This window comes from Trematomus bernacchii, unplaced genomic scaffold (genome assembly GCF_902827165.1).
Source record: "Trematomus bernacchii unplaced genomic scaffold, fTreBer1.1, whole genome shotgun sequence".
NCBI classification, from domain to species: domain Eukaryota; kingdom Metazoa; phylum Chordata; class Actinopteri; order Perciformes; family Nototheniidae; genus Trematomus; species Trematomus bernacchii.
The window spans coordinates 4,880,973-4,904,506 of record NW_022987313.1 but is presented as its reverse complement, the minus strand read 5'-3'; the positions used below and the strand labels follow the sequence as shown (position 1 = coordinate 4,904,506).

General features: G+C 41.7%; 1 protein-coding gene across 2 annotated transcripts in view; it reads right to left on the bottom strand.

Annotated features, from left to right (window-relative positions):
• Positions 1–21,984, bottom strand: part of pacrg (PARK2 co-regulated) — a 126,339-nt gene extending 104,355 nt beyond the window's left edge. The window contains exons 1-2 of one of the 2 annotated variants that reach the window (XM_034124051.1): positions 21,848–21,984; positions 2,024–2,158 (exon numbers count right to left, since the gene is read on the bottom strand). In XM_034124051.1, coding sequence (XP_033979942.1) covers positions 2,024–2,158; positions 21,848–21,913 — 201 coding nt within the window. In that variant the 5' untranslated portion in view covers positions 21,914–21,984. Of the gene's footprint in view, positions 1–2,023; positions 2,159–15,832; positions 15,919–21,847 lie in introns of those variants that run through there. The other variant, XM_034124054.1, reaches the window with a different exon arrangement.
• Positions 21,985–23,534: the final 1,550 nt, after the last annotated feature.

The window sequence follows — 23,534 nt, the reverse complement described above, 5'->3', positions numbered from 1 at the left end:
TTATTGATCGATGGACCACAATAACATTACTATTACTGATAGGACATCAGCATAAAAAGAGCTGAAGGAACAGAAATGACTTTAGATGTAGGTCAACCGGGGTGACATTCTGCATCTTTAAACCCACCTTGTCCTACCTATGCAGAAGCTGTCTCTTTATACTGTGTCACATGTTGTAGTTCACGTTTATGTGGGTAAGAGATTAATCATAGTGAATTCATTTCCGTTATAATACGAACAGTGTATCAGAACAGCCTAAACGGACAAGAGGACTGGGTGCAACTGTACAACAGAGCACAGTTCCGACATTGGAACAGACCTGTTTGTGTTTTCATGTTTGCCTGGGCTGCAGTGCAGAGGTAAACATGTACAGACAGAATCTCTGTAGGAGGGGCGCTGAACTCCTGACCTGAATACAGATTCATCAATACAGACACTCACACTGATAGAAATACAGTACACACACAAACACCACATGCATGCACACTGTATGCTTGAGTACTCAGCCCACAAACTAAATCAACACACTATTTATTTTTCTTTCCGAAAGAGTCTCTCTTTCTTACTTTCCCGAGACTTTTTTATTTGCTAGGGGGCTGAGCTCTCAGACTTGGATTGATCCGGAGCTACCGTCTTGAACTTGTGCCCCGAGGGCAGCTCAGTGCAAACACGCCGCAGCCCCTCTCCACTTACTCCGATCATGGGTACACTCTCTGTTACACTACACCTACATTTAATCACACACCACAGATACACAAAGCAGGTGCTACTGCTACCTTAAGTGCTCAAATCAAACAGAAGGCTGATAAAGACTGACTTTAAGGGAACACTAATCACAAAGGAAAATATATCGCCTCCAACACAGACACAACTTTAAAAAAAAAAAAAGACATTTGCTCATAGTCAGTGCAAGTAATCACAATAGACTCGAGCAATAAATTCTTCTTTTGAGGAGGATTTTAGAATGAGCATGTGTATAATTATTGGGGGGAAATCAATAAGCATAACAGCTGGGCTGGAGATGACAGCAACAATTTCATACACCACATCCCAACTGCTGAGTGCTTTTTCATGGACAGAACACAAAAGAAATCCATTATATTTTTGCAAACGAAAAGATTCATTTGAACATTTTACATAAATAATTCATACAAAGAGAGCTTTTACCGTGGTTTCACCTGAAGACAGACAGCTAACTAGCGGGAAAGCTCACCCACCCACCCACCCATTTCCTTCTCTCTTTGAAGTAGGAGAAACGGGAGGAGAAGTGTATAATTTGTTTGATTCATTTATCGTTGCTTACTATGAATACATGTCATTAAGAGTGGTTGCTGCACAGCAGTTGTGAAGTTATAAAATAGCTGGCAGCATAGTGGGGGCTGAAATAAAGCAACATTATAGGAATGCATTCATCCCACACACACTGTCAGGAGTCTAATGGCTCTGTGGAGGCTTGCGCATTGAAACACACACACATGCAGTACACACAAATACATACAATTAGTCTCTTTGTTTGGCTGCGCCTGCCCTGAGTTCCTATAGAGGTTGTGATTGACGGATTCTGTGATTGGGGCTTTGAGACAGGTTGAGCCTTCAAGTGAGCTAATCTACACTGCCTCCTACAGGAGAGCAGGCCACATTGGACCGGTGAATGTGTGAGAGGCTGTCATCATCACCTTCAGTCGGCTGACAATGATGACTATAATTGGTGTTTGCACAACTCCTGTTTGAGTCTTCTATTCAACCACCATGACTGCTTGACAGCAATGGGGGGGGGGGGGGGGGACGACTACTGTGTGTGTAGTTGTAAATAAAACAATTTTCTTCATTGCCTGATTGATGTTTTCTTCTTCTTTGCCAGCTCATAGATCTGTATTTTTGTGTTATTAAGAGGAACTTCCCCCATTCACATTCTGACACACAACGTTCCCTGGTGGCGAATGTTGCACCTTAGACTTTTTGCTAATGGCGTAGGAAAACCACAGGCATTAGTCAAGTCTTGGGAAATGGGAAGCGTTCCTACCTTCCATGCAATGCGGTTGCCTTTGGTGTCATGCTCCAGTGCCATCGGGAACTCCCCGCGCTCGTAGAACTTGCGAAAGGTGGTTGGTTTGGGAGGGCGCTCTCGGAAAGCCCCTGCAGCCGGGGGACCCACCACCTGCTCAGACACAAAGGAGAAAATGGGGGAAATGAAGAGAAAGGAGCAAAACGGAGACAAAAACTGAATGAGGCATACACAGCAAGTGAGAGTGTTGTTTTATTAAATCAGAATTGACTGTGTTTTCTCCTACTAGAATAGAATCACTCCCACTGCCTCTTCTTTAAAGTAATTCAGGGAGACACATGTGCCTGCTCCCCTGCTCCTCTAAGGAGAGCAAAACACAGATAGTGTGTGATTGTGTGTGGGCTTGTGTGTGTGTGTGAGTGTGTGTGTGTTGGCCCTGTAGCCAGAGGCACTGCAAGAGGCATTGTTAGGATCATCTTTTTCTCTGCCTCCATATTGGATATGTGCTATTACTGCGCCCCTGAAAGCCAATGGAACTCCTATCACATCAGCCACAGTGTCTGCTGCTATTGTTATGGGGGCCATTGGTGGCAGTAGCCTTACAACGGTCGTAAGTTAAGGTAACACATTGTAGTAGAAAGGGGAGTGGAGATTTTAAGATTACAAAATAGCATGTGTCTTCTAAAGGACAAAATAGTGGTATTCAATTTTATAAAACATGTTTTTTTAAAGAGATAGTGAGGTTTTTCAGGTGGGTTGTTTAAGGTGATATCTACAGTCAGTGAATTACCTACGGTAGATGGCACAGGAACACCTGCTTGGACGAGTAAAGGCATGCGAGCAAAGCAATGTACTTCTGTGGAAGGGGGCAGCAGATAATGTATTTTAGACACCATCAAAAAAAGGTCCACAGAGAAAAAATCAATATGAGTGAAGTGTGCACTTTATTTAGAATATTTTCACTGCTTTACCGTCAGAAATCCTCTTCCGATGGGGGAGTGAATACGTTATCAATGCTCTTGCCAAAACCATGAAACAACAACACAATCTAACTTACTGATGGAGGCAGCAGTACACCAGCAACCCCTGTCTTCTGTGAGGATACATTTCCCATCAGAAAAGGCAGTTTGCTGGCAAGAAATGGCGAATTTTAACAATTTTTTTTTAGGTTTGCCTTTCTTTTAGGTCAGTGCATAGCTTAGCTTTGCTGCGCGTACTGCTGTCTTATTCTCAAAACTGGGGGCTTGCCAAGCGTAATTTACTGCTCGCAATAAATTGACTACTGATAAGTACCTCATGCAACCCAACTTCAAAACCTGCAAAATGTTCCTTTCATCTTTGAATGTAAAGATTGTGTGTACAAAAAAAAATCACACAATATTTAATAGCCTCGAAAGGAGCGATCATCCCGAAATACCTTCAACGAAACACTCCTTCAAGGAAGCGACCTCATCGAGGACCCAATGGGGGAGATTGTACAAGTGGGAGCCACTCATGTACTTGAGGAATATGGATTTAGTTGATTGAAAACATTAGAGCCTTGCAGCAGCATGTTGTAGTGGACGAATGACAGAATGTTGGAGCCAATCGTTTCCCTGTCAGCGTCCCTTGTGTGCGTCCCTCGCCATCTGTGTCGCTCTGCCACATGACTGGCAGATGTGTTGCTGTCATTAATCCTCAGATTACCACCCATTGAGAAAGAGAATTTAGCCTCAGCAGCCCACAGGCAGAGCAGAGCGAGACTGGGATGTGTTATCTTTGGCGGCCACAGGACTGTCTGATATTGGTTTGCATGTTGAGAGAATGGGTTTTAGTTTATTACTACTCAACACTAGATTGGATTTCCATGTTACATCATTCACTAGTGTTGCCTGTTTGTTGCATAATTCAAAAACAAAATAGATAGAAAGCCTCGAACCACAGATGAAGCTCGGTTTAAACCGCCACTCAGGAATGATGCAACATGGTACAACATTTTTAGGTTACACGTGTGCCGTTGTGTCGCTGGTGCCGTGTCTGAACTCGAGAGAAAACAAGAAGAAAGGGGAAACCATCACGAGGGCTCTGAGTGAGTGTCTCAGAGCACTCAATGCATTTAAACGGCTCTAATGCACCGTGGGATTGTGGCGCAGTCGTTTCAAATGAATCTGTTTGGAGCATTTGTTTACCATGCCAGAGAATGCTGAATAATATTATGCTGAATTAATAGGGACAAGTTTGTATACCTGCAGGAGAGAGACTACAGTACCTTAACAAAATGCCTGTGACTAACAGTGCATGCAAAACAAGAGGAAAGGCACTTTTCTGTATCGCCTGCAGTTAGCTTACAACAAATTATTCATGATATCATGCATGCCTTTTACAGTCTTTCAAGTGCTGTTTTCTTTTAACAATCATTTTGCAACGTTTTTTTACAATTAGAGCAAGTAAAAGTTCAAACACAAATTGTTTAGTAAAACCATGTAAACTGTGCACTTCTGTAAAAGGAAGATTGCTTCCAGTTTTTCGTGTATTACTTTTTAATCAGTTTATCAATAATCGCTTGAATACGTTTACTTAGCATTGTAATGAACAGAAAAGTGTCAGCTTGTTAAAATACTGTTCTGTCTCATGATATAAAGCGCAAAGTATAAGTTATTACAAAAATCTAATACTTTTGGACGTTTCATTTAGACACTAACTGTTTTTCGACTCTGTGTCTGTTCCATTGCTTTCACTGCAGGAGTTGTTTGGCAGCCCTAGCTGTGGAAGTAGGAAGCTGTAAAGCGTGCAAGATCAGTGCTGCTCCAGCCTACAGGAGTGACAAAGCCCTCACATCCAGGTAGCTACGACGCTGGTTGAGCCATGCTGCACAGGGAGGCTAAAAATAGCTCAGACTGGGCAGCAAGGAGAGAATGAACCCAGACTGCTTTGACTGGCTGAGTAGCTTTTATGTTCCGAAATGATGACGCTGCACTAGGGCTGCACAATTTGGGGAAATAATCGAATTGCGATTTTTCTGACAGATATTGCGATTGCGATTCGATTTGCGATATTTGTTTTTAAGCGACCCAACGGAAGTTTATTGTAAAATGCGGCCATATCTCCGGCTAGGAAGGTCGTATCAACGTGCTCCCGTCTCTAGCACCCCCGCAGCCCGAGCTACGAGTGAAAGAACTAAACTTACATCAGGGTTGCCAACTTTGGGTACCTGGCTGGAGTGAGATTTTGATATCATGGGTTTAATTACACATGACTGCTATCGTGTCAGTAGGACCTTAGCATAGGATATATATACAATATATACAAATACACAATATTGGACACAGACTATAAAGGGCACAACGTTTCATTCACTAATGAAAGTCAAACACATGTTTGTTTCCACTGTTTTATTGTGTGCATAGGCCTGTCGCGATAAGCAATTAATTGACTTATCGTACGATAAATAAAAATGAACTTGATAACTTTTCTGACCTCGATAAATTGCCATTTACATGAGGATGTGACTAGCAGTTTGAAAGGATGTACTTGAATTATTATTATATATTATTATCATTATGTCAGTGGTCTAAAATGGTCATACAACGGTGCCGACAATATTATCGTTTATCGCAATAATTTCCGGGAAAATGTATCCAACAAAATTAATTATCGTGAGAGGCCTATACATGAAACACACAGACACAAACAAATCTACAGACTTACTCCAAACTGCCAAATATATTAATTAACACACTCATTCTCATATACTCTTTGACTCTATTTTGGCCTCGTAGAATAATAAGCAGCAGACTTTTACTTTTTTATCATTTCTACTGGATCTTAGATCTAGGCATGCGCAATACGGGTCGGGGATTGACCAACCGACTCCCACTGCTCTGCTGTCTGTTAACGTTGTTAAGAGTGGTGGGGGCGGGGAGGGAGCGGATCGACAGCTTGAGCAGCTGTCAACTCAACATTGTAAATAACCAACCAAAAACGATCGCCGGTTCATCTTGTTTTTGGCGTGAGAATAGTTTGGGCAGCGTGAGAGCGTGAGGTTGAGAGTGAAAGCGTGTGTCACACGCCAGATGCGTGAGAGTTGGCAACCCTGCTTACATGAAACTTCCGTTGGGTTGCTTTAAAGTCAAGCTTCAGTTTAAGATTCACCCTGTAATAGATGTAAAACATGTGATGGAGCATTACTAACCTGACTCAGATGGTTTGTTTCACCAAACCATCTAGGAAAGCTCCATTGGAAGCCATTTGGAAAAGTATTTCAAAAATACTTGGCAGGTGATTGGATCAATCTGTGTATCACCTACTATCATGGGCAACTTCTGATTGGTTAACAATGACTGGTACATGTGGAGCACAGCACTTCTGATTGGTGTGGATGACTGTACACAAGAAGAAGAAGAAGAAATCTCGAAAAAAAGAGAAAATCGCAGGCTTTGCGATTTGATAATTGCATTATTTAAAATCGCGATTTCGACTTAAAATCGATTAATCGTTCAGCCCTACGCTGCACTCACTTCCATGGCGTGTGCTCGTGGCTGAGGCGTTAAAACTTTACAGCTTTTTTGGCAATTATCATAACTGGCACGCAACCCATATTAACAGCCGGAAGGGAACAGATACATCCATGCACCATGGCAGACCTTTTCCTTGATAGTGATGTGGGCTGCCGTTCCTAGCAGCTTAAGGAGACCTGTTATAGAAATAGCATTGAGGAAAGATTATCACCTGCTGGCTTCCTGATGCCATTCCAATAATCTGTCTGCTTTGATTCTGCCATTTATGACATTTGGGTCTAAAGCTCCTGCATGCAGAGACAAAACACCATTCATGAATCCCTTAGTGATAGCTATAGGCGCTAACCCAGTTGGTCTAAAATAAACTAGTGTTTTTGCAATTTTGTGTCCCTTTCTGAGAGGCTAGATGACCTTGTGGGCAGGACATGGCAGTACAGATAGAAGAACAGAGCGTTCTCAATTCTACGAGGGAAACATATTGTCTCATTCATTATAGTTGCAGTTTTAAACATGTGGTCAATGTTGAAAAAAATTGTAACTAAAGAAATAAACTGCAACCTTAGTTATGATTAGGGGGGAAAATCATCTAAGTTGTCTCTTAAAATAAGTGTGATTTTTACATAAAGGTGGTGTGTTTTCAGATGAACCAAGGGCGGCATACCCCTGTGTGTTTCAAAGTTCCTCCCTGTTCTGAAAACACTGGCATGAACAAGCACAAACAGTGAAAAAAGGAGCCTATAGACCGATACAGGATAACATCCCTCTCCTCGTGGAGGCCATAAAGCAGGCCTGTGAGGCGACAGACTACACAACAGAGATAGAGGTGGTGTAAGGCAATAAAAGGAGGATGTGTCTGTTTTGTGTGCCCCTGGTGCACACATCGGGGAGCCATAACAAGGCAGTGGTGGTCAGGAGAGCTCCATGCTGTCATTTCTCTCCTTCGCCTTCACTAGGCCCCCGGATTTGTTTCCTTCCTAATACTGTTGTCCACTTCAACTAGCTCCACCGTAAACCTGGCTCCTGCAAGACCCACTGAGGCAATAACACACAAACACGCCCGCACACACACTCGCTCACACACCACACATGCTGGGCTCCCCATGGGCGAGCCCCTGCAGAGGTGATTGAGCACCGGCAGGGCCTCATGCTCCTGTCATTTATAAAGGTGTCACCCTGAGAAACAGAGATGCTCCCTCTAACCTTATTAGTATGGCACTTCCATGGCTCTCCTGCCTGATTTTGACATGAAGAGATTGTGGGGTGGGGGAAAGGGGAGAAAAAATAAATAAAGAAAGGATAAAGGTGGAGGGCCAGAGAGAGAGACATAGAAATGAGAAGCTTGAGGAACGTGGAGACAGAGAGTGACGAAATGAAGAAATGGAGATGGAGAATGCAGGCGGGTGATGGAAGAATAGTGGATATGACAGGAAAAGGAGAGAAGGGCAGACAAGAGGTGTGGCTCATCAATTCTGAGGGTGAGTTCAGCGTGGCGGGGCTGCTGCGGCATGTAGGTGATCCATCACTCTGCCCGGGCCTCCAGCTCCAGCGCTCTCTCATCTCTCCATCTCTCTGCCATATCCCACCACCCCAAAACACCTCTGAATACCTCTGATCGATGTCTGGTGAAGAGCTGTCAATTCATCTTCAACCCTGCATTGCCATCACAGCCGCACAGATCCTCAAACAAGGCCCCCCGTTAATCTCCCTTTTCATTTCGATTCATCTCCATATTACCCTACTGACTCCTGTCTGTCATGCGTTTTGTTGCATTGCATTTGTGGGCGAACAAGTGGCCGCTGCACAGGCACCCACTCTCTTATTAATCCTCTCTCTTTCTGCATTGCTGCTCTCAGTTGAGATGCTATTGAAATCAGAAGGCCGCCATTCCCCAAGGAGGGAGCAGAGTAGGTGAGTCAGAGGATGGAGCAGACAGGCCGAGGCTCTCCTGATGAGGTCAGCCTGCACATCGCTGCCACGGGCGGCAAAATTAGCCGTCTTTATATACAGGCCATAGAAGAGTGTTTTATTCTCAAGCTGCATTTAAATGAACAGGACACGGACACAATAATGAAAGCTGTTAGGGAATCACTGTTGATATGGTCAAACAATCATTCAACAGGATATGTTTTGCTTGCTCACTTCTCTCTGCAGGGCAAATCACAGACTGGTGGGAGGCTGATTCTTTTCAGGAGAATACATCTGCAATATTTGTGCAGCACTCCATTAATTTCTCATGACCAAACAGCAAGAAGTGCAATCAGTCTGCGAGTGGGTTTCATTATGTGCAGACATTAGCCCTGTTGTGAGAGACAAGGTCGGACGGGAACAAATGAGTAAAGAGCTCTCGATGGACGGGAAAACCAAAGACAGATGAAAGGTAACAGAGTCTTTTGTTCCGAGCTCACAGGACCATGGAGGTGCGCTTTACAATTGTCACTGTGTCAAGAGGCTTTTGCATCAACGGTACTGTGCACGCCGCTACAAGGGCAGAGATGTTTGTAATGAAAAATGATGACATCGCTAGGCAAAGACGACACTGCACGCCTGGTGTCACTACAAAGACACAGGGATGAAACAGGTGACAGCCACCTACTATTGAACTGTGCGAAAGAAGGAGAACTTTAAAGGAGAACTTCAAAAAGAAGCTTCAAGCCTTGAAGAGCGCCCCGCTGTTTTCTGTCTCTTCTAGTTTAACCCCATCACTTAAAAGAACAGCATAGACAGAGGGAGACGTTAACAGGGTGTGAAGGAAAGAGTTTGAGGTAGGATTGAGAGGAGGGGGGGTAAGTGAAAGAGGCTGGGTGAGCGAGGGAAGGAGAGCGAGCCACACAGAACCAGGTAGAGAGAGGGAGTGAGAATGCCCTGAGTATTTTCCATCTTCTCTGTGTGGCCCACTTATCAGCCAGGCAGCAGGGCAGCCTTGTGCTTACAGAGGCCTATTGGCTGATTCATATCACCAAACCACAGAGGAGACGATGGCTCACAGTGAATCAGCCTGCATGGCAAAGGCAGAATATTGCAACTCTTACTAGTTGTTAGGCAAACAGGAAGCCACATGCACATGAGGTTAAACTTAGAAACATGCACATTGCTTGACTCATAAGTCTGAACTGAAGGAGCCAAGGTGCACTTTCAATGAGCTTCTAGCGCTGCACTATCAATAGAAGGTTCATCTAAATCCAAATATGCACGATACCATGTCCAAATCGCAGTATGTGCAATAGTTGGTAAAGGGAAAATATGTAAAACAACATTCTGAGTTAAGTAATGTCGTTACTCATTTTAATATATTTTTTCAAGATGATGTATAAAAATGTTCTCTCATACTGCAAATCATAAAGCAATTGCAATATCAGTCAAAATAGTAACATGTAAATGTTCCCAAATCATGCATTCCTAGCCTCTACAAACAAACCATGTGAACATACAGAACACTGCACATGTTGGAGTAAATAGTCTTGCTAAGGGAAATTGATTGACATATCATCTATCAATCAATGACTAATCATTTCAGCCCTTGTTTGACATTTTCCAATTTGATGTAATGCCTATTTAGAAAGACCACTATCCTTTTTTAGTTTCAATATATTTGTGCAACAACATATCTGACCACTGTTCAATTTGTACGTGTTTATTTCTGTAAGCACGTTTTTGTGTGTTTGGGTCAGCAAAGAGAACAGTTCCTCTATTCTGTTGAGAGAGTACGCACGCACTGATCCAATGCTTTGCCTTTACAGCGCCAATCAGTGACGACACCTGAAGGTGTTAAACCACTGCGCTAGGCTGTGAAATTAATGAGTACCGAAGGAAAAGTACATCCTGACCTGCTGCAGTTGCCCCTTCTGCTGCTGAGAAACAAGAATTTAACTGTTTTTCCATTTTCATTCACCAAATAGGTTGCTTCTTGTCAATACACATCCTCATAACTGGATTTAATTAATGGCAGACTGAAAATCCCCTCAAAGAATATTAATGTTCCTGACCTGAAGACATTGACAGCGTTCTTTGTTTTTGAGTGGCTATGGGGTCACAGCCAAGAACTGCTGCATGACTCATCTTAAAGTTGAAGTTTGTTTTGCAGGTAAGGAGGAGACAGTCATCATATTAGATTAGGAGGCACAAACAGACAGGGGGATGCTGAGATGGGCAAGCAGGCGAGGAGATGAGTAGATAGACAGTGAGACAGGCGACTCAGGTGACTGCAGCTGTGAGTCTACTGAGGAAGCGTCAGTGGGAGCTGTGGAAAGTTTGATTTGGCAGCAATTGTCCCACAGGGAGAGGAATAGGAGAAGGACACACCCAGAGCAGTAGAGGCCATCGATTTCGCCACAGACAGATGAGAGAGGAGAGAGCAGGTCAGTCTACAGCGTCACCACACACACACACACACACACACACACACACACACACACACACACACACACACACACACACACACACACACACACACACACACACACACACACACACACACACACACACACACACACACACACACACACACACACACACACACACACACACACACACACACACACACACACACACACACACACACACACACACACACACACACACACACACACACACACACACACACACACACACACACACACACACACACACACACACACACACACACACACACACACACACACACACACACACACACACACACACACACACACACACACACACACAGGTAGCCCGGCACTGACAGATCCCTGAGGAGAGGATGGAGGCACGGGGAGATAAGCAGCAGCACATGGCAAGAGATACAGGTTCTGCCTCTGATATGGGAATATTGTTAAACAGGAAGGAACATTATCTGTGATTAATATGTATTGCAAAATGAACCCCCGGCCCTTGGTCTTATCACATCCCAGTGTGACTTTCTATTCCTGGAAATCAGTCTCTCTGCCTGTAAGGCTGTCTGTTAAAAATGATGCTCGGGGTTTGCTTACAGAGACCCCACGCAGAGACCAAGGTCAGGATATTTGACCTTTACATTATTAAACATGGGGAAAGGACACTTAAAACTACGTCACTGCTAGCAGACACCTTGGACACAATATTCCAACTAAGCACATCATATCGCCTACTTGAATGAAACATAAATGCTTCTAAATCCCAAATGTGTTTACTTCTAAGAGGAGAAAGGGTTTCCCAGAAGAAGTTATAACAGGCATTTTGAACGATATATATGGAGCAGAAGTGTGTTATTGAGACTTCCTGTAAGAGTAATACTCTGAATGATAGACCCCCCTTCGGATTAGCCCGAGAGACAAAGACAAAACAACATTCAGATGCCTTGAAAACAAGGCAACTTTTCCTGCTGCCTCAAATCTCACACTGTGCTTGGCGGAGCAGCTCCCTCAGACAGCGAGGCGTCACTTTGGCTGAGCTACAGGGAGGCACGCAAACAAAGAAACACACATGCACACAAACAAACAAACAAATAAAGTTTAGCTAAAGTAAAGACAGACCTGAGTCCTTCTGCACCAGTCGCCCCTGTTTTTTGTATTCATATCCACACTTCTACTTTGCACCTCTTGCTCTGCACTGCAGGTTGCTGATGCTCTAACAGCATGTTTAGACTATGAGTCTTTTCTCCACCTTTACATCCCACACCACTGATGACAACAACAAGGCTGTGTAAAGGAGCAATAGCTGAAACAAAAAGCCAGGCTTGAGTATTACCAGACACCAATGACACAGTCTACATAAAAAACGATTAGAACGAGTGCATTACCGTTCATCTGCTGAGGCGAATGTTAAATATGACCTCCCAAATTCAGTCTAAGAAGCAAAATCATTTTCATCTTGAATCATAAAATGAACACTCATCTATTTAAGAGGTGTGCTACGTCATCCTCTACATCCTGATTCATATACACCATCCAATATCTTTCCCCTCCACTCACTCTAATTTCCTCTCATAAAAAGGCAGCCTTCTAAGACTCTCCTTGGCTTGAATTTTTATGTTTCTCCGTGGCCCATCTCAGAGGATGATTTTCAAGGTAATGTGATGATGACCCTTAGACTCCTCATTAAATCACTCAGTATCAGAGCGTCAATTAAGTGTCTAAAATGTTAATGTAAAAATATGGCCGAGACGGTACAGACGACCTTAAAAAGTAGCGGGGAGTTGTCTTTTATCTGTTTCAACTAAAGGTCTAAATCACAATCTCTTACATTAGCACTCACATCAGCGTCGGTGTCGCAACCTTCCTCAGACAGACAGACAGACAGACAGACAGACAGACAGACAGACAGACAGACAGACAGACAGACAGACAGACAGACAGACAGACAGACAGACAGACAGACAGTCCAAACAAAGTCAGTTAGAGTCGACAACACTAAAGAGATGGGTGTCAGAGTGACAGATGAAGAGTTGAGCATCTGTCACTGTGCTGAACCATTTGGCTGAAATCAAAGGGAGATGAGGGCCTTCAAAGGACAGGCAAAGCTGTGTCTGAGGCCAGACATGCTCTGGTGTGCTCTGCAGATAAGGGCCAAGAGGTTATATTGCTTTTCTTCTGTCTCTGCCTTTGTTCTCCTCTGTCTTAAGGGAGTGGGAGGGAGGGAGGGAGATAGAGGAATGGCAGGGAAGAAGAGCGAGAATGAGTCATGAACAGGTCGCCCGTCTCCCTCTGCCACGGCACGGCGTGTTGGTCAAACACTTGTTAGTAGAATTTGCTCGGTGTTTCCGGATGGTGAGGGTAATGAGCAGAGGTGGCTGGAGCACAGAGGTGCCAGGCAGTGATGTGGATCATTTCTGACAGTATCAGAGTACTTTTGCCCTCCAGCCCTTCACTTCCCCTGCTTCTCCCGGCTTGCTTTGGCAGCCGTTGCCTCCAGCGTGCCTTCAACTGGGAGAGCTTTGACTCAGCTGGATGCGAGGCATGAGCTAAATAGCAGAGTAATCCTCCATGGCATTCTGAAGGGGAACGTAACTACTTTAAATCTCAAAGGGTTTCCAGGTTTACTTTCTTGGCACTGGGCAAAGAACACAGATGCCCCGGAGCACCATCTATGAAGTTGGCTGCTGTGCATTCAGTGTGCAAGGAAGTGGGACTGGTGCACTTGAGCTCTGCATCCCTCTACTCTTTAGAGAGAATTTCCCCGCCTATCGTTTGTGTTGCAAAATGCATCTTTTCTAACATTTATTACAGGGTTGCTATGTATCACTAACGCATGGTGGATTTTGTCATCAGACACACAGCCCATTTTGCTCCCTGCGCTAGTCAGCAAAAATCAAAAGGTCAGGCCAATGTTATTGCATTGATGGTGATTTTCAAAGATTTTCAAAGCGGGGGGTAGCGAAACAAAGGCCACCATTTGGCATTATTGGATTGGAACAACAGTGTTTGTCAGATACATTGATTTTCTGAGACTGGTTCTTATTATGTTGATGTAGGCAGTATGTGAGCTGCCACATACTGTATGACCCTGCAGTGAAGTGTATAACACGTGCCTACACTAAGCAGGGCCTATTCTCCTCCAGCAAGGACGAGTCACTACAATGGAGGGTAATGATGGAGGATGGGTGAATGGAAGGCTAATGTCCTGTCAGATTGATACACTTAAGCATAGCCTCATTTAGATTTAAAGTGTAGTCCTTGTGACGGTAGGTGTCACTTGGAGGGGCATTATGACATAAAGACACACAAAATGATAATGTGGTAGAGAACAAAATATAAACACTTGATGAAAACTGATAAGTATATGAATTAGGTTGAATTAAAAACACTGTTACAAAAAGGGGTCACAGTAGCTCACAAGCCAATGATCAGCTATTAAGGAAATCTTACTGTCAGCACTTAAGCACTGTTTTTCTAAATTGATAGTATGACAGAGAAAAAGTTTCAAAATGAGGATAAAATACAGACGGTGACTCGACTAAAATAAAAGTCACCTATTGAAGCTAACCAACAGTGATACAATAGACCTGAACGTAACTTTTAACTATTTATATATTTTATTACCGATTTCTTTTCCCAGCCCTTTTTTTATTTGATCAATATACATTTCATTTTATTATATAATATATTCATTTTTATTTGCCTACCTTGTAACACCAAGAACTCTAGATACATTTGCAAACACATTTGAATGTAAAGGAGTGTTGCAATACACCTCAAGGATACTAATACTTAAAAAACTAAAATGGTTATATCTACTATAATTATTATATATATTACCCATTTTATATTTGTTGCACTGTCATTGCTGCTACCTCTGCTTTTACTACTGCTTTTATTTATTTATTTGTGACTATTTTCATTACTGCAGTGAGAGATACCAAAGAAATGACTTTGTATGATGACAATAAAGATATATTCTATTCTATATTTGTATTTGTGAAATGGTTTTGGACGATATTGAAGGTAACATCAAAGTATGTCCAGATTGATCTGTGATTGAATATGTCTGAGAAGTAGAAAGAAGCCTGCATCCTTGCTTCTGAAAGGAGAAGGACACAGAAGAGGCAAAGGTCTGGATGTCCTCTGCACTGGTTATCACATGACATAGGGCTAATTAACTGTAGAGCGGAAAATAGAGGCCCTGCAAGGAGCAATAAACATTCTCCATTAAAAGCCATCTAATTAGAATGCAAGCTACAAGGGCTTGAAGGAGAACATAACAAACATAGAGGCCAGGGTAATTGTCAACCAAGCTCGGAGGAAAGCAAACATAATAGTCATAATCAGCCAAGCACTTCCTACAAGGCCATGATCAAATGCTGTGGAAGTACTTCTCCATATCTGACGGAAGTTTCCAGATGGTGTTGTCCTCTATCACCGAAAAGGTCACAGACATTTCAGCTGTCATGCACTTCAGATAACATGCCATCAATGAACCTAATCCATCTGATACCTGGTAACAAGTGCTTGGAAGTTCTACTAAATTCATCCTTAGTTAAAATGTTGATTTTGAAAATGAACAAAACAGCAAATATTTGTTTCTAGTGGATCCGTGCAAAGTCTCAGAAGATATGGCATGTCACGGAGAGGCTTCACTTCCCTTTAATGGTAACTTTTCATTAACAGCATTTTATTGAGAAAATAAATCTTTAAATAGTGCTGAGAATGTGCTTTTAATGGGGTCAGTCTTTTTTGAAATACTTTTGAAGTAAAGTGCAAGGCAGCCAAAGTCAACAAGTCAAAAGTTACTACGATTTAAAAGTCAGTACGTCTACTCGAGGCCTTTAGGTGCCGTGGTTGATCGATAGTAATGGAAATGCCAGGAGGCCTCAAGAGCCCATTGCCAATTTAACCTGTTTTTACCATGACTCAATTCTTCCTCCAACAACCCAGCTGCTTACCGGGATGGACTACAGGCTTCTGGTGCTGATAAGACGAGTGTGCAAGAGCAGAGGGAAGGATGCAGGGAAAAAGGTTTCAGTGTGTCTACAGGCACCGCTGGTTTAGAAAACCCTTCCATGAGGCGGCTCAAGTGAGACAGGCAAGCAGACAGGTGAAGGAATCTACAGTAAACAACGGAAACCTGCTCAATTTGCTTTTACTTGGAAACTATCCACACACACACAAAACACTGTGCCACCTTCACGGCCAATTGATGTATCACGCTGGGCACATTATGAGTTCCAGTGTCAGGTAAATGTGTTAGGAGCAATGGGGAAGAATGATTTTGACTGCGAGCGAAAATAATAAATAGACGGATTCATCTCCATAAAAGCTTTCAGGTGTTCAATCTTGGTCAACAACGGCCCGCGATCCATATACCGTAGCTGACAATGGGTTTCTTTTTATCACAAACTCACCGTCTTCTTATCCTTGTTGTGTTCATGTTCTGTTTGTTATGATTTCTCCACCCTGTGGTGTTTCAGTGGATAGAATAAATCATTTAATGATTTTATATCAAGCTCTAACCGATAAACATCCAACCATTTGACAATCTTTTAAATCTGGATTAAATCTAAATCAAATTACGTTTACAACAGCATTTTAACTAGGTTTATATTGCAATTTAAAGTTAAATTAGATTTAATCAGCTTGCACTGAAATTCTAGAATCATTTAAACCCCAATCAAGGATCAATTCTAAACTGTCACTTGTTTAATTTGTTCAGATAGCTTAATTTATTAAGATGACATTAAGTGATTAGAGCGTTAATGGCAAATAGCTGAGATGTGAATCTAAACATCTCTGACACAATCTTAAAGAATCATTCAAAAGGCACAATTACAATACAAACATTCAACATTTAACTGCATTTATGTTCAGTTCCATGTTATTATTTGGATGTTATTATAACTGACTGTTATTAAATTGTAGATTTAGTTTAGGTTTGATTATTGTGCAAAGTAATGGATGAGTGTCCCACTGGTTCTCAGTGTAAAATGTTTATATCTCTGTGAACCTGCCTGGGAGAATAAAGGTTATGCAGAGAAAGTAAGAAAGAGATAAAGACAGAGAGAGAAACAAATAAGAAATAAATACAGCGAGAGAGAGAGAGAGAGAGAGAGAGAGAGAGAGAGAGAGAGAGAGAGAGAGAGAGAGAGAGAGAGAGAGAGAGAGAGAGATAAAGAAAGGCAAGCATCTGCTCAGGTATATAATGATGATGCTGTGGGGGAGGAAAGGAATGAGATATGGAGGTCACGTTTGCTAGCATGGAGTCTCCATCTGTCCCCTGGGGTTAGTGGGGTGAGCCAGGGATGACGCTGGGGCTGGGGGGGGGGAAAGGGGGTTGTAGCAGACTTGGGGACGCTGTTTGCCAGCTCTATTTTTTTTATCCCAGAGGCCAAGCAAACAGTAAATGAGGTGTGCGTGTTATGAAAGCAGTCTATAGGCTCAGCAATCTGCAGGCGCTCGCCACACCAAAGTCGAGGTTGGGATCAGGTGTACTTCGTATCGATTTGCCCTCTCAGGTGAACTGTGCTATACAGCGTCTTACACAAGATGATGTCCATGTTCTTGCGTGTGTGTTGTTGTGGTCTATGTAGTGCAGGACACAGGAGCAAGTAGAGATATGTTCAGATTCATCACTTTCTTCTATGTCTAAAACCACCAGGGCCTTGTTAGGTTTAACAGTTTGTCACGATGTGAAAGTTACACAAAATGTTCAAAATATGTTACGTGTGCAACAGTTATCAAGGACTGATGTATATGCTTGGTTGCCTACTATTACGCATTATATAATATTTAAAAAAGGAATATTTGATCTTAGACAGCTAAAGGATATGTAAGACCTTAAACATATCCTCAGACCTTGTTCAAGCATAGAAGCAGTACACTTAAAGATCAAACAATATACTGTAAAACAAATACTTAACAGATTATAGACTACATAAATCAATGTCACAGATTCCTCTAATGTCAATTGTACCCTATCTAAATGACTAAACCCAAATGAGCTGGTTAGTTATGGACTGAACATGGTTTCAATGGAGAAAGGGAATACATGAATCTGGTTCAGCACCTCCTAATCACTGCCCACACCGGCGACTTATTCAGCGACTGCAATAGGTCTGTTGCGTTGCTATTCCTATTTTGGAAAACTTTACTAGAAACACTCAAATCTACTGAGCATGCTTCCAAACAACATTAATCAAAAATAGCTCGGATTTGGCAAGTGCAGGTGTGATCAATACAGCTATACAACCTTTTGTGTTGTAATTTGACTGAAGAACAAACCATTCAAGGGCTACAGAGTTTTTGATTAATGTAAAAGCCATCATGTCCGTGTCGACCATAATTATACAAACATATGCCACTAGCCACTATTCCACTCATAATGAATCTCTGCCGTGGAATACATCTAGTGAGGACAAAGCTTCAAATCAACGAGCATGAATGCTTAGAGGCAATACAGGATTTTTATAATATTTGATAGTCTGAACTAGTTTCTGATGTCCTTAAGGATTAGCCAAACAGATATGTTCATGTGATTAAACAATGAAAAACGATTTAATCCATATCACTCACTATCACTGGATGTTTAAGATAATGTATAACTTGCTTTTCCTTTCCGTGTCAACAGTGATTTGAACATTTACAGGGTGTGTTTTATGCTCATGTCACAACACCATGCAGGTGTTTTCGCTCTTCCCCCAAACCCCTGCAATTTCCAAGCTAGAACAAGCCTTTGACAGGAAAGTAACAGCTTTGTTCTCCTCTCTGTCTGAAACACAAGGTGACGACCTCCCACCACAATGTAATGTGCATCTTTTTTTCTAAATGCTTGCGAATGAATCACAAGGAAAAAAAGGGGGAGAATTTCATGGGCCAGTGCTATTGATTGAATTTCTATGACCACAAATACTTTAAAGCATAATAAGCCTATGCTTCAAGTCCCCATACCCTTTCAAGGCTTGAAATGGCCTTGTTGTTACCTACAAATCACAGCACTCTGCAAAGCCTTCTCCGGAGCGATATGTCAGTGACCACAGGGGAGGAAAAAAAAAACAGAAGGCTACAGACACAAGCAAGCCTCTGAAAAATGTAATGGTTTTCGTTAAGGATTTAGCCAGTGGTATGGCAGTGAAGGAGTAGCATTCAAGTTCCAGATGTAGCAGATCCTCTGGGGAGAAGGTGAATATTAAGGTTTTGCAGGAAGCCTTTCTTTTTACGTTCTTGAAAGGTGATTTGTTTATGACCTTCAAAAAGGGAAGAAGTAAATGATAGCGCGGACTGCATATTTTGCAGTCGCTGCATTTTTCAAAGGAGAGCTGCCTTTAATTTGAGGTATTTGCTGTTCTTAAGAGCTCCTCCACTTGCACTTATCAACAACAGATTCCTTGCAGTGCAGTCCCAACGTTACAAGCTTTCTGAAAGAAACATAGTGAAGTGGAGACCTAGTTCAATTGTTTGCATCAAAGTACATACGACTGAAAAGTCTACATTTTATAAGTAAAAGGGATACAATAGGTAAAGCTGGGGGATTGCTGACAGAAAATATTTAACTTCCTCAAATTCTTTCATTAAATAATTGCTGACCAAAACTTTGATGCAGTGTTGTTGTCATTTCCCCATGAACACAATCAAATCTGTCAACATCAACAGAATCAAAACATGATCAAATATAGATATAAGGTATTCTTGGAATTCCTGAATGAACTGAGGGTCTACCATATGCCTGATAAACAAACACAATGACAAGTTGCCACGTTTGCATGCAGGAAATAAACAAAAGAATAAAACTGTATTATACTGTAGTAGGCAAACTGTCTTAATTTCCATGCTGAAAGAAAGAGATTCTAATGACAAGCCTGGTGTTGTCTGTAAGAAAAAAGAGGCTGGGGATAATTGCCTGAGAGTTGAGGCAAGTGAGAGCAAAAGAATGCCTCAATCTGTCAATTAAAGCAATGACTGTCTGTGACATGCTTTGTTGCTCACCAGACGCAACTGCCTGTGTGTAAAAGTTCAAAGTAAGAACTTAAAGCAAGGAGAAGAGGTATCTCAGACGGCAAACTCCTAAAACAGAGCAAAGCACAACACAACTCTCTTCCACCACACACTGAAGCACAGTTGTCTTTCTGGTGAGTATATGAGCACATATCTAGTACAATATCAACTGTAGCAAAAGGGCTTTACTTACAGGTCATATATTACGCTTATTTCTAGCTTCATACTTCTTATTTTGGGTTTCTACTGGAACATGTCTGCATGCTTTATTGTTAAATAAATGTTATTTTTCTTATACTGTTTACCTGTATTCACCCACTGTCTGAATTGCGTTGCTAGCTAAATTCTTGGGTTCATTTTGACTTTGTCAGTTGATGTCATTCACATATATGGATTAAGCATTTTGAATCTTTTGCAGTATTTATATTGTGCTTAGATCTTGTTTATAATAAAACAAGACTTGGAAATCTAAATTTGTACAATATAGGACCTCTAACACAAGGTTCAAAAGATGCCAAAAGTCTGTTTCCTCTATCATCCTCTTTTTGTGCATTTCTGTACACTTAACCATGGTCCACAGTGACAACAAATGTGTAACTAATTGTAATAATACATTTACAGATGCAGGTGCAGAAGACGTAACCAGGATACAACTAGTCCAGATTTCTAATAATATTTTTTTGGCAGCACAAAAGCTAGCTTTACCTACCAATCAATAGAGTGAATCAATAAAGACAGATGTCCTCTGCTACACAAACCTATTACACTTTCCTGATCCATCTTGCTTTGCAGTAAATGAGAGGAGCGGAAGACCTGACATGACTGTCTTTGGAAATTAGTCAGCTCTTTCAACACAGTTTAACTACACTGGAGGTTCATGATGGGGACAGCTTTGCAAGGGAATGATGGTCAGAGAAATGTTTGTTTGTTTGTTTGTTTGTTTGTTTGTTTGTCCCAGAGTGAGACAAAAGGCACCAGTACAAAATGAGTGCACAATAGTTTACAGAACACATCAAAGCTGTGGTGGCTAGGCAATCAAATAGACTCCATGCTTGTAAAATCATACTCAAATCATCGCCCAAGAATGTTAGTCTATGAAATATTCTCCTTTTGTATAAATGTAGTATTTCAAGATTGTATTTAAAAAAAAAAAATACATTTGCATTTTTCTTAGCATATTGCTTGTGAGTGTAATAGTTTCTAAATGGTGTGTTATAGCTCAGCAATGAGTTCTAAAAATGTCATTTTAGCCCATAAAGTGTAATGGATCTTTTTTGGAGTTCTCAAATCCCCATACTTGACTGAAACCCACCCAAGCTTGACTGACCAAAAACAGTTACACACATGGTGGCTGGAGACATTATGTGCATGCATTGTGGCCAGTCGTTATTCCACTGCCAAACTCTCTGGGCTATTTAGGGTGTTGAGATTAAGCTGTTCACAAAGAGCACAAAGTAGATGAGTTGTGCTGAATTACAATAGAGAAAGATAGAGGAATAGAAAGAGGACATTTCAAAACTGCCAAAAAAAGGCTTTCCCTTCCCCCCATCATTTGTAACTTAATCTAGTTACAGGTGCCAGACTGTGAGAGTCCAGACTGTCAGTGTGCATGATAGCTACCACACACTAAGAACAACTCAGCCTCTCTGTCCCTCTGACACTTATAGGGGACTCTTTTCTGAGACATTTAAAACACTGCTAGTTAGCGGTTGAAATAATGCTGCTCGCTTTGATAACCTGGTTGTGAAATTACGTTACGCTAAATATGCACTTTTTTTATCCGAAATATCAAATTATATCCATGAAAACTTCCACAACAACCTGTGAAATGCAGTAAACACACCAAACAAGCAGCTGTCAGTCGACTGTTTCAATAATAACAAAGTCCAACTGCTAAATACTACAACTGCTAAAGCTAACATTTACCGGACATTAGGTAGCTAACGTTAACAACGTGAAATAACTTCACTCACCACGGAGTTTTTCATGGCGGCCTTCGCGGTGAAGCCTTGTGTCTTTAGTTCCATGTTCCTCAACATATCCACAGGTCCTGTCTTATAAAAAAGCAAATGAATAGCAATGTTGCTAACTAATTAATACTTGTGTTGTGTGGCTCTCTAAACCTGACGCCCGTTGTTGCTTTTTGTACTGGTTGCTAGGCAACTTCAAAGACGCTTTAGTCTGGTTGCTGCGGACACGTGTGTTTCCTTGTTACCATAGAAATTGTAGGGCACTGCTGAAAAAAGTGCCGTTATTATTCAGTAAAGGATAGCTGGGTGTACAAAATAAGTTTCACACACCGGTGGACTGTATTTTCTTTGCTCTTGTTATACAAAAATAATAATTAAAAACATAACAAGGAACTATTTTTTATTTCATGACAGGTGTTTATTATTTTTGGATTAGTATTTATGTTTTTTTTTGTCATTTAATTTTACCTTTTCAACAAAAGTGGCACTAGTAGCTTCTGATAATATGTTATACTTTAAATCCACTTAGCATAAACTTTAGTTTCTTTGTTTGCAAAGGTGTGCATGTATAATGAAGGTCTGAAAGCAGGCCAACAGATTTGTTTTCATAGCAATATGAAAACAAATATTTGGTGCGACCAGGCTATTTTAACTAATGGGCTACAAATTGTGAAGAGATAAACTGATGACCTCACACAGGATGACCTGTCTTGTTGTACAGGGCCACCACACGTGCATCTGAGACACAAATAATTGATCCCTTGCCCACAGCTCATCATTATACTCGTGCAGCAGATCCTCATCCTGAAGTAAATACTTAATGATGCTCTTTGTCTGGCAGGTGGACCAAGGCCTTGACTCTCAATAAGCTGGTTAGAGAGCAGCCTGAGCTCTGAATCATTCCAATTTAGGGATGTGGCACTTTTAATCTTGCAATATCGTTTTTGCCTCTGGAGACTTTCTTGGGTGAACTGGTGCAACTGTTATTAATCTTCAGTGCACAGGCAATTTCTCTAAAAGCCCCTATTTGTTTTTTATGGCTCCATTGAGAGAGGAGGGTATAGCAGCAGGGAGGGAGACTGTAAACAAGGTATGCAGGGAAGGCAAGTTATGTCCCTGTCAGCATTCAATGCTGGTCTCTCTTTCCCTTTCCCCCTCTCTGCTTCCCCTTAGAGGATTAAAAAGAGGAAGAGGGTTTTCAGAAAGCAAACTGAGCAAGCTGGAGCGTCAGCATGAATTCAGCTGGACTGAGAAATGATTGTTCAAACAGCACTGCACTATCTCACTCCTGTGCTAGGAGCAGGCGAGCTGGCCTTTGTGAACTGTACAAACAGACATTGCAGGATGCATAAAATACAAAATATATTGTTAGCAAATCTCTTGAGTTTTATGTGTACATGTGTGAACTATGTGTGTATATATGTCGCTCTGTCGGGCAACATCTAATTTTCTTGCAGCTGCCTCATGTCACATGTGTGGTATCCAAATTGACGGTGGCACAATCATTTGCACTTTCTGCCGCTAATGAGGTTTTTTGTCGATAACCAGGTATTCAGCAGGCAAGCAAAGAATGAGGTTCTAAAATCTTAGCAACAGTATCGGAATATAAGTGCAATATATAATGCTTTGATGAATACTTGTTATTTTTCTGCATCGCCTTGGCCTTCATCATGGTGTCCATGTTTTGATC